The 11,525-nt window shown below is 34.6% G+C and overlaps 2 protein-coding genes across 6 annotated transcripts; one reads left to right on the top strand and one right to left on the bottom strand.

Annotated features, from left to right (window-relative positions):
- The first annotated feature begins 239 nt into the window (after positions 1 to 239).
- On the top strand, positions 240 to 4,139 carry LOC114414549 (pentatricopeptide repeat-containing protein At2g06000-like). 4 transcript variants are annotated; one of them, XR_003667221.1, is made up of 6 exons: positions 240 to 2,299; positions 2,399 to 2,532; positions 3,084 to 3,134; positions 3,221 to 3,366; positions 3,445 to 3,508; positions 3,852 to 4,139. XR_003667221.1 is itself a non-coding variant. In XM_028378844.1 (6 exons), the coding sequence occupies exons 1-5, from the start codon at positions 788 to 790 to the stop codon at positions 3,461 to 3,463; spliced, it is 1,797 nt and encodes a 598-aa protein (XP_028234645.1). In that variant the 5' UTR covers positions 243 to 787; the 3' UTR covers positions 3,464 to 3,508; positions 3,852 to 4,139. The 4 variants fall into 4 exon arrangements, 2 of the variants coding, with proteins under 2 accessions (XP_028234645.1, XP_028234646.1); XM_028378844.1 differs by having other exon boundaries at positions 243 to 2,299; positions 3,221 to 3,301; XR_003667223.1 differs by having other exon boundaries at positions 244 to 2,299; positions 2,874 to 3,301.
- Positions 4,140 to 6,872: 2,733 nt separating this feature from the next.
- LOC114414547 (nitrate regulatory gene2 protein-like) lies at positions 6,873 to 10,419 on the bottom strand. 2 transcript variants are annotated; one of them, XM_028378841.1, is made up of 4 exons: positions 9,419 to 10,419; positions 9,125 to 9,330; positions 8,480 to 8,703; positions 6,873 to 7,764 (listed from the first exon to the last, which is right to left on the bottom strand). In XM_028378841.1, exons 1-4 carry the CDS (start codon positions 10,260 to 10,262, stop codon positions 7,026 to 7,028), a joined length of 2,013 nt encoding a protein of 670 aa, XP_028234642.1. In that variant the 5' UTR covers positions 10,263 to 10,419; the 3' UTR covers positions 6,873 to 7,025. The 2 variants fall into 2 exon arrangements, with proteins under 2 accessions (XP_028234642.1, XP_028234643.1); XM_028378842.1 differs by having other exon boundaries at positions 9,125 to 9,312; positions 9,419 to 10,417.
- Positions 10,420 to 11,525: the final 1,106 nt, after the last annotated feature.

Raw genomic sequence — 11,525 nt, 5'->3', positions numbered from 1 at the left:
TTTCAATATCAATTAAAAATTTCCACCAAATTCATTCTTAAAAAAAAAGACTTGTGATGATAATATACATAACATATTTATAAGACAGTAGAAAAATGGCTGAGGGAAATATATTTGAATAAAAATATTATCAACTATAATGAAGATAGCAAACAAAGAAAAATTTATATACCAAATCTAAATGCTAATATAAAAGAATTAGATTATGACTTTAATCAAAGTCCTTCTACTTCTTAGTTCTCAATACTTCATATTTTCACGTCAAATTCTTTCTTTTTACTTAAAATAGTGAGTTTTTCATAATGGATGATATACAAATAGTGATATTTGCCCCTTACATTATATACAAACAGTGACATTAGTTCACTTCACACATGTGGGCTGGGCGCCTGAGGTGATAGATGCTAAAACCCTAACCCTAAGCAGAGAGAGGCTGGGGGATCCCTTTTCCCATTAGAAAACGCAGTCTTGTATTGGTCCGTTCCTGGGCATTTCCATTTGATAAATACATCCCTCCAATCTAGGTCACGCATACCAGACACTAAAATCAATCGAACACACAATCTTCATAAATTCATTAATACAACCGGTCTCTTTCTCTTTAACTGTGCAGCAGCGATTGCCCTTGCAACATTCGGTGTTTGTAATAATTTAAACTTACAAGTGTGGAGTCTATGGAGGAGTTCAGATAGATCAAAGGCCCAATCGGGCCCAAGGTAGAAAAAACTCGAAGCGTGCGCATTTGCATTTGCGGCGAATTAGAACCGATGTTATCGCCTCGGTATTCATGGGTTCTATCAGAGGGGCGGAAGCCTGGTTCGTCAAGATCGCTTGCACTGTTTGCGTTCGCGCCAACTTGCTCGACCCCTTAGTGGGTTATTTCAGTAATCACCTAACTCCTTCGCTCGTTTACGAGGTCGTCGATAAGTTAAGCATTATTCCCCATTTCGGCTTCAAGTTCGTTGAATTCAGCAGACACAAGTTGCACATGAGTCACTCTTATTTGACTTATAGTTTGCTCTTGAGGTCACTCTGCCGATCCAATCTTCACCATACGGCGAAAGTGGTGTACGATTGGATGAGGTGTGATGGCCAGATTCCTGATAATCGGTTGTTAGGGTTTTTGGTTTCTTCTTATGCCATTGTCGGTAGGTTGGATGTTTCTAGGGAATTGCTAGCTGATGTTCAGTGCAATAATGTTGGAGTCAATGCTGTTGTGTATAATGACTTGTTCAATGTTTTGATTAGGCAGAATAAGGTAGTTGATGCTGTTGTTTTGTTTAGGGAGCTTATCAGATTGCGGTATAAGCCCGTGACCTACACAGTCAATATTTTAATCCGAGGGTTGTGCAGGGTCGGAGAAATTGACGAGGCTTTTAAGCTTCTCAAGGATTTAAGGAGTTTTGGTTGTTTGCCGGATGTAATTACATATAATACTCTCATTCATGGTTTGTGTCTGATTAATGAGGTGGATAGAGCTAGAAGTTTGCTAAGGGAAGTTTGTTTGAATGGGGAGTTTGCACCTGATGTTGTTAGTTACACCATGATTATTTCGGGCTATTGTAAGTTGAGAAAGATGGAGGAGGGGAGTTTACTTTTTGATGAAATGATTAATTCTGGAACTGCACCTAATACGTTCACGTTTAATGCTCTTATTGATGGCTTTGGTAAGTTGGGTGACATGGCTTCTGCACTAGCCTTGTACTCGAAAATGCTTGTTCAAGGTTGTCTGCCTGATGTTGCTACTTTCACTTCTCTAATTAATGGGCATTTTCGAGTTAGGCAGGTGCACCAAGCAATGGATATGTGGCATAAAATGAATGAAAAAAATATTGGCGCTAGTTTATATACATACTCTGTTCTTGTCAGTGGTCTTTGCAATAATAACAGACTACATAAAGCTCGTGACATTTTGAGACTGTTGAATGAGAGCGACATTGTTCCACAACCATTTATCTATAATCCTGTCATTGATGGATATTGCAAATCTGGCAATGTTGATGAGGCTAATAAAATTGTAGCAGAAATGGAGGTGAATAGGTGCAAGCCTGATAAGTTGACATTTACCATTCTTATTATTGGACATTGTATGAAAGGGAGAATGCCTGAAGCAATTGGTTTCTTTGATAAGATGTTGGCTGTTGGTTGTGCACCAGATGAAATCACTGTAAATAATTTAAGATCCTGTCTTTTGAAGGCTGGAATGCCTGGTGAAGCTGCCCGCGTTAAGGAAGTTCTTGCTCAGAACCTGACATTGGGTACTACATCATCAAAGAAATCTTATCATGAAACCACAAATGTAAGTATACCTGTTGCTGTTTAGTGAAGTGCTATGGCAAAGTGCAAACCAGTGGATTGACACGGCATTCCACCATTATGCCTCGAGTACTTGGTGCAGGTGTTTCCAGCTTGTGGATCAATGGCATGCTATCATCGGACAGGGTGTCTCTTGTTTCTGGAGATTATCAGTATTTACATTTGCATTGCCATTCCCTCCAAGTTTCTGCTGATTATTTTTGGACCTGACATTAGGTATACTCTATTTAATTTTGTTGAGTTGATTTTTCACTTTTCATGGTCTCATGGCTGGTCTCAAGTCCAGGTAGAGGAGGAGGGTTGGATGGTTGTGACATAAGACTTGTCAAAATCCCAAACATGGATTTTTCATTTTTCCTATAGATTTGAAAATTAGTTTCTTACATGAAATAGGTTTTATTTAGTCTCTTTGTTTGTAAAATGTAGTGCTAGTAATTGATATTCTTGTTCATATGATAGTGCATTTGCTTCAGAGTATACTGAATTCTCTTTGTAAGAAATTGAATAAAATGTGAAACATTTGAAAAGGGGTCTTAAGGAAATTCTTTTGTTCTTAGGCTCGGTAACTTACAAGATAGAAGGTGGTTGTATCGTAAAATTGTTCAACATTATTGTCATTCATGATTGTGTAGAAAGATTTAAAGACTTGGGCCAAAATGCAAAGAACCCTCTATAACCACAGTTCGATTGCAGAAAATCTCCTGTGGTTCAAAACACAACAGCACAACTCCTTGATCTTAAGTAAACTGTGTATTGACTCCATACAGGTGGTTTTATGCACTTGCAGTGGTTGAATTCACTCTACTCTGCAAGACTTGGTAAGCCGCACTTGAGTTGCTGAGTTTTTTTAACCATATGGGAGTTTTTGGCAACATATAGTTGGTACATTTTTACATTTGACTAGGTATTTAATCATGGGGCTTCTCAACAAGATGCTTTTATTGAGATATCACAACTGGTACAAAGTGCGCTTCATGGGTACAAGGTGATTTTTAATTTGCCTCTTTTCGGTAAATTATGTGTAGGCAGAACCTAATACATAGAAAATAGGTAAAAATAAAGCATGACAACTTTATAACATTCAAGTACTATCTGAATTATGAATTTTGATGCTGGCTTATGTTCTAGGATACCCCTCAACCGATGAGAAGTTGTTTACTCACAAAATTAGACTTCAATTTGATGAACTGAGGTAATTTGTCTTTCGTTCATACGTGAATCCATCACTTTCATGTTGCTGGTGGTACATTAACTGTAAATTTGTACTGTTTCTATTAGATAGGTGAGGAGAGTTATCTTTTCTACTATCTATATTTTCCCTATTATATTTACTAAACCACTTTATAATCTTCTATTTTTCTCAAGGACGCGTACTAAGATATATCACTGTAAATTTGTAAGATACCAATTAAACTAATACGTTGAAGTAATTTGTTATTTTTTTATTTTTTATTCATAAAAAGATGTTTTTCTTTTTATAATTTTTGTTTTGTTAACTATGTGGTAACTAACATACACATTATTTACATTTTTAGTTATTTGAAGACAAACTGGCTCCATGGCATTGGAACCAAAGTGTGGCCCTCTATCAAAGCCTAGCAAGCTTAACTGCGGAGCTAGCATTGGGGTGGTTTCTTTGATGCTCTGCTTTTAGTAGGTTAATAATCCTATTGGATCATGATGGTTCAGAGTAATTTCTAGAAGGGTATCGTTATTGGCAGTTTGACGCCCCTTTTTTCTCTATTTGATGCACTCCTTATAAGAATAAGATGTCCTAGATACACTCCTTTTATAAGTTATTTAACGAATATCTTATTCTTCAAGACCAATCTTGCAGAGCTATTCCAGTTGGGAATTAAAAAAAATTATTTTTTAAATTCATTTTTTTTTGTCTCGTATATTTTTTCATTTTACTCGATTTCTCCGTAAACTATTTGGATGCTTTTTTCACATAATTATAATTATTTCTTCATGAACATGACAAAGGAATACAAGAAGCTCTACGTGTTAGAATTGTGAATAACGGGATTATCTAAATAATCAATAATACTGATTGATGGTTCCCAAAATGAGTCATTGGGTCCCAAAGCAGTTAAATCAATAATACTGGTAACGCCATTAGGGAGATAAAGTTATTTATAGTTATAAACTTATAATGATGGTTGAGGATTGGAAATCCTTGGTAAGATGAGATTGGAAGTAGTCTTGTTACCTGGATGGATGGATGGGACTTGGGAGTGAGTTTGAGGCCAAAACAGCCAACGTACATAAAATCTTGCGCAGAGATGGAGGATGGACGAACACGGAGAAGAAAATAACGCAAATGGACCTGACAACGTTACGCGTGTTTGTGATGTATTAATGGGGTAATACATCATAAGAGATTAACGTTAACCATTGTATATGTATTATTGGATATTAGTTTTGATGTGGAAAAATATTAACTGTCGGTATCTCTTATTCTAGCTTGTCAGTTTTGACACTTCAAAAAATAAAACTACTTGACAGTTTTGTACACGGATGATAATCATCGATGAAATGTAAAACACTCCAATTAGATGTAGGCTATGGCCTAAAGGTATAAGTTAATATTGTGAAATAATAAAGAACTATATTTTAAAAAAACAATTGAATAGGTTACATTATATGTTTGGTTCTTCATCTTATATTTTGGTTTTAGTATGGTCTTCTAGGTTTAAAAAATTTATTTTCATCTCTTAAAGTGTTTTTGATAGATCAAATTGATCTTTTATCAGTTTACCATAATACTTAAATAGTAGTTTCTTGTCCACAAAATCAAAATATTAAATAAATAAATCGGTAGTCCAAAAGCACAAAACCAAAAAAAGAAACAAACAAATAAGTTGCTATTGAATTTAGAATATCATGTTTCCTTAATAAAAAAAAAAGATTGTTTTTCCTTTTTATTATACGCATTATTCTGTGTTTTCTTTTTTGCAAAAATATATTTTTTTGAAAATTAATTTCCAAAATACATTTTTTGTTGTGGATAGAATTTCTAGAATTTAGTTTCAAAAATAGTTAATACATTTAAGAAACTAATTTATTTATACATTAATTTAAAAACATTTTGACTAACACTTCTAGAACTTAATTTTTAGAAGGAGACACACGAATGCACGCAACTCAAGAAGTAGGGCCGACAACGGAAGGGACAAATATTGAAGGAAGGAGGCGATTTTGTATTTTATTATTTCATGTGGAAAATAATCTATATGATCCTACCGATACTATTAAAAATATCTAAAAACAAGATGGTAATTACTTGTTTATTGAGGTTGAAGATGAACGGGTATTTATATGTAATTTTTTCAAGAATGAGGATAAATATAAGTATTATAATATCACCATGTCCGGCTCCGCACACACATTATATATCTAATATCAAAATATGTTATTTAAGTAAATAATTTATATTATATAATTTATAAAAAAAAATTATGTCTTTTTATTTTTATGACTAAGAATAACATTCTAGAATAATAAATTCTAATTTAACATTTCTTATATTAAATTTGTTTTATATTTTATTTAAGAATAATGAATCATTATTTGTTATTTATAAATTTATTGATAAGTTCTTTTAAGATTGACTTTAAATTTTGAATGATATTCTATATTGTTTGATGATTTAATTAGTAGTATATAAATATATACCTATTTAATCACTGAAATAAGGAGGGAAATAGATGGAATTGAAATGGGAGGGATAACAAATATTTCAGTTGTCTTTTTGCAGGGAAATCAGAGTGAGAATAAAATTGCGAGTCTAACAAAAAAATCTTCCCTCCGATCCCACGCGTGAAAGGGAGTAGATTTTATCACAATATTGATGTGCTAAGTATATACGCTTACAATTTTGTGCATGTACTATAGGTTTTGTTCATTATTATAAGACTCTTGTTTCATTCCTTAATTTTGTTAATACAAATAACATATCTTTTTTTATTTCTTTTCTTCTCTCTTTTTTCTCTATTTTATACTCTATCCAAAGAGAGAGTACTAGTGCTAATTTACACTTACGTTGAGAAAGAAAGAAATATAAATATGATAAACGTTATGATGCATAGAAATGAGAAATTGAAATAAATAATAGTGTATAATATGTGGAAGTGCACATGTATCATCACTCATTACATGTTGAAGACAAAAAGTATGAATTCTACGATTGATTTTTTTGGATTTATATAGTTTATGGTAGACACATGAAGCTAACAGAGCTTGAACAACTTTATGATCATTAGGTTAAGATGAGGGGCCATCATGCACGGTTCCGGAAAAAAAACAAAGGAACGGTTTCGAAGTGTTAGAATGTAATGTATTGAATACATCTGGGAAAACTTGTGTTTGGTGCTTTCATAGCTTTCCAGAACACATTTCCAAATTTAGTTTCTGAATTGTAATAAATTTATTCGAGACACCAAATTTCAGATGCTGCACCAACATCTAAAAATATGTTTTAAAATTAGTTTCTGAGAATGAATGTTTTTGGAAAAAAATATAAAAATGCCGAGGGGTGTCTAAGAAAAAATAAATAAAAAGGAATGTGAAAAACAAATCCCCAAATATTAAGTAACCAAATGTTTCCTCGAAGAAACTTTATGAGATGCCGTATACATAAAAATTAGGTTCAGAAAATTGTGATAACTTCAATCCTATAAAATTCATCCAATCTAAAAAGTGTAAAGCTAGTTAATTTTTGTTGGTTTCTCCTCTTGCTTAATTTGTTGGCAAAGTTCTTCATATAACCGAACAGTGGAGTCAGTGAACTTCTCCATGGCACCAAAGATCTGCTTCAAACCTGATTGTAGGTTAGTAGTGTCAACGACATCAGCATGGTGCACAGCATCTCCACGTAACAGTGCATCAGATTCTTCTCTGCCAACTGTAACCATCTTTTTCTCATGAGCCCGCATCACTTTGTGCATCTTTTGCTCTTCCCTCTCCAACATTTTTACCTTTCTCTCAAATTCTTTGTCCAATGTTAGTTTTTGTTGAAGGTCTAAAATATACTTTTCCAAGAGCTCATTCACTCTTAGCATGAACCCATTTACGGCTTCGATTATATTCTTCTCTGAGAGATTATCCACTGCCTGCGACCATTTGTGACAGATCACAAACACAGGTGGTGCCCCAATCTTGCTAGGTGAGAAGGGAGTTGAATCATCGGGTACTTCTTCGGGTTCGTATAATAGACATCTTACTAGCCAACCATTCAAGGCTTTCACATGAGACTTCTGGGCGTGAATCCAATCTAAGAAGCTCAAATTCCATTTCTGTACCTCAGATTTGAGTTTTATTGTTGCATCAATATGAGCATTGCCAGGCTTTGTGTTTAACGATGAGGCATCTAAAGTTTTGGCTTCAACAATTTGCTGGTATTGGCATTTGTAACATTCTTGCATGTCTTTCCACATTCCGAGAAACCTTTTCCATACGAGGATAATCATCAGCAAGTGAAGGAGGGAAAAGAAGTATAATGGAAGGAAAATAACAATCTTTTAGATGCCTTCAAGGATGCATTAATGTTCAAAACAACTTTTTAAACAAGTTACATAAATAGCTAAACTTGGAAGTTAAGAAGTCACTCAGGAGGTTCCTCAATTACTTTGCCGGAAAAGGGACATACACTTGCATTTTCTTATAGTGTTACCACACGTTGATTTGCACTCAACGTGGTTTCCAGAAGCAACAAATAGTTGCTTGTGTGTTAATTTTAATATGATTTTCCAGTGAACGTGGATACCCAACATGACACCAAACACTCACCTAATTTCGTCACTTAAAATTAGAATATTCTTTATTGTTTATTTATTATCTAATTGTTCAAGTCTCTATCACAGTTCAGTTGATACAGAACATAGAGATGGAATGTTTCTAATGCAGCACTAATAGGGTGTTATTGTTTTCATGCTCATACTAATCATACCTACAATAGTAGTATAAGACTATATTCACAGTATGCTGCAGACTCAGAAACAAGATAACGTCCTTAAAGAGTAAAATTACTATTTCTTAGCTATCCATTTTTCAAACATTTCCATAAAAGGTGAATAACAGAAACGCAATTATTATGGCTTAAGATCATGGCTCAAACAATTTAGCATGGAATTAGTTACGAGAAACTTTAGTTATGACTTACTTGAGAAAAAATCTGTTGATCTGCGGCCACAGCTCCTCTTCCCTCAACTTACTAATTGTAATGGATATCTTGTCAACTACTTGTATAGAAATTTTCATTTTTGTAGATAAAATCCCAACAAAAGTTTGAACAGAATCAATTTTCTGTGCATTGGCATCCTTTTGTTTCATACGTCTCAACTGCTTAGACTTTTTCTGATGAAGCATGCGCAATTTCTCCTCGGCCTGAAAAAAAAAAAAAACACAAAGCCAATTATGGATCTTCAACCCGTAGAAGACACATTTTATTTTCTTAAATTCTAATTCATACTCAAAAAACTAGCTTATAATAATCTCTTATTATGCACAATCGTTAGTTAACATATAGGACTTGAATTCTTTTCCCATAACACTTCTTCTTCATGCTCAACAATAGTAGGGTTGATGCATGGATATGACAAGTGATTGATTCAGTAATACATCTAGAATAGGCTCTATAATAAGTTTTATAAGCTTTTATCAACCACTATAGTAAAAATAAAAAATAAAAACTTGGGTTTTTCCAATATATTTATTTTGCTAAATTTCAAAAGACTCACAAAAGTAACAATATAGTTTGAACATAATCAAGAGGAAGCAAAATAAAAAGAAAAATAGAAGTTTATACCTTGACTTCATGATACAGCTTCTTCTCCCACATACATAGTTTTTTCAGAGTAGAGCAGAGATTACCGTAACTATGACCCTTGTCTCCTTCATACCCAGATCCCATTCTCCGCCCAAGCAACGAGGATTCTATGCATTTAACCCCAATAGGACTTGAGGGAGTAAACACATGCATCATCTTGCACGAAACTGATCCCAAATACCTCACTTTTTCGTTAGTTTCACCAACAACCACAAACAATTAAATAATTAACGATAAATTAACAGAAAAAAACACATGCACCACCATACTTACCCGGATTGAGGTCAAATTTTCGATGGTAACGGAGTTTCCCAACGTCCAGCATTTCCAAAACGGGGTTCCCCGACTCCGATGCTTTCTCAAACAGAACCTGAATCTCTTTCATTGCCTCGGAGAAACCTTTCCCTGACTTCACTCTCGCAGAGTCACTACATTGCTCTGAAACTGAAACAACTTCCTCTTTCTCCGAAACCACTTTCTTTTCCTTCGAATCACCCTTCTTTTTCTTCACTTCTTCATTTTCTCCCTTGGATTTAAACTCGTCACGTTTCTCAACCTTCCCCTTGTCCTTCTCTGCCCCGTCAGCATCACCGCCGCTAGGAAAATACGGCACGTGGTACTTCTCGTACGGCTCGAAGAAGTTAAGGAAATCCCAGGCGGAGCCGGAAGGAGGCGGCGGAGACGGCGGCTTCGAGCCGGAATAGCCACGCGGCGGAGAAAACGGAGGGTAACGAGCCGAGTGCGCGTAATCATAACGCGCGCGAGTGAACAATTGGAACTCTTCTTTTTCCGCGTCTTCGGTTTCTGATTCGGAATGCAAAAGAACGTTTGCATCGTCTGAGTCCGAACTAAGGGAAGAAGGGGAGCGAGGGGGTGGAGATTTCGTGGCGACAGGGACTTTGGTTTCCTTAATTCGAACACTAGTTTCGTCGGAATCGTCGAAACCGTCGAAGAAACAGAGGAGAGCGGGTCCTAGTGTTTTCAGGGCCTCCATGTGTGCCACGTGGGCGTCAGCGAGGGCGTAGCTTTGCCGAAGCGCTTCGTCCACGAACTTGCAACGGTCACGGCACAGGGCCACCGCCGGTAGCCGGTCAAGTCTCGAGGTGTTGCAGCCCATGGTTCCGACGAGTCACCACCGGCTGCGAATTAAATTAGTATTTTATTTTTTTGAATCAGTGCCTGCGCTTGGTGGAAAAGAGAGTGATTTGCAGGTTCTTAAATATTAGTGACGTTTCGAAATCAGTTGATTTGGAAAAGCGTTTTGTGTTAATGGGTCAATTTGATAATTTAAGCTAGGAGTGGACCGCTAAGTGCAACTGTGATAATAAAGTGGCGGGTAGCGCATGTAACGTCTCTTTGCTGTGATTTTTTGAGTTTTTTTGCACGGATAGTCCTCAATTCACTGTTTATTTACTTTTATTGCGTGTGTATTCTAACAAGTCAAGTTAACTCACAGTTATCGCCGTTAGATGTATTCAAATTCACTCGAATATTTGCTGGAAAAAGAAAAAGGACAACAAGTCTTTTTAAGTAAATCACTATAAGGAGAAACTTGTCCTACATGCTGTTTTCTCTCTTCTTTTTTTCTTTCTTTTAATCTTTTGTACAACTCACCTTCCTGTCTTTTGTTCATCAAATTAAAATCATTATCACATTTTATAAAATTGCAATAATCATGTTAGCGAAAATCATATATTCTTAAATAAGTTTAATTTCAATATATAAATTGTTTCATGGAGAAATAATTTATATTGTGATTTCTAATAATAAATAAAAACTACTTTATCATAAAATTTATGTGTGTAAAGTGGAGAGAGGTAGGAATCATAACATTTGTATGAATAAAAAATCATAAAATTTGAATGCATAAAATAACGTTGGGCATTTAATTTTTTGCATAACCACTATATAATCAAATTATAACATAGAATAATTAAATGTTTTATACTTTGATTATGAATTATTTCAAATATAAAATTAGTCAACCCAAGCACAAGTAGTAGTGATGTTTTAAATATATGTTTTTTTTTTCAAATCTTTCAAGTATAAACAGTTAAAGGGTGAGATGTGAAACGCTTGAATCAACTTACACAAAATTAACTTTTTTTTAATAGACAATTTTTTGTCAAAAATAAAACTTAATTAAAAATTTAAGTTTAAGCTTCGTGCATTTGTTGCATTAAATATACACTCAAAGAGAGAAAACAAATTGAAGGACAAAGAGAAAATTTTATTGTTGATAATATAATACTACTCAAACAAGATTGTTATGGTAGAGAGTATATATATGGTCTCATACAAAAAGTTGAGATTCTTTTTGTTTAGAGGCATGACTTTTTTTGAGGTGTGACTTAACTCTCAATATGTATTTTAATTTGAT

The sequence above is a fragment of the Glycine soja genome, chromosome 6, assembly GCF_004193775.1.
Source record: "Glycine soja cultivar W05 chromosome 6, ASM419377v2, whole genome shotgun sequence".
Lineage (NCBI taxonomy): Eukaryota > Viridiplantae > Streptophyta > Magnoliopsida > Fabales > Fabaceae > Glycine > Glycine soja.
Note: the sequence above shows the minus strand (reverse complement) of the source record. Positions and strands in the feature narration are given on the sequence as shown.

What these genes read in the sequence shown, in the direction of transcription:
- LOC114414547 (XM_028378841.1), bottom strand. Translation starts at nt 10,262, where the DNA reads ATGGGCTGCAACACCTCGAGACTTGACCGGCTACCGGCGGTGGCCCTG. An exon ending in AAAATTTGACCTCAATCCGG is followed by an intron (nt 9,331 to 9,418) that starts GTAAGTATGGTG and finishes CTAACGAAAAAG; the next exon opens with TGAGGTATTTGGGATCAGTT. An exon ending in AGCTGTATCATGAAGTCAAG is followed by an intron (nt 8,704 to 9,124) that starts GTATAAACTTCT and finishes TTTTTTTTTCAG; the next exon opens with GCCGAGGAGAAATTGCGCAT.
- LOC114414549 (XM_028378844.1), top strand. Translation starts at nt 788, where the DNA reads ATGGGTTCTATCAGAGGGGCGGAAGCCTGGTTCGTCAAGATCGCTTGC. An exon ending in CTTATCATGAAACCACAAAT is followed by an intron (nt 2,300 to 2,398) that starts GTAAGTATACCT and finishes TACTTGGTGCAG; the next exon opens with GTGTTTCCAGCTTGTGGATC. An exon ending in ATTTTTGGACCTGACATTAG is followed by an intron (nt 2,533 to 3,083) that starts GTATACTCTATT and finishes GACTCCATACAG; the next exon opens with GTGGTTTTATGCACTTGCAG.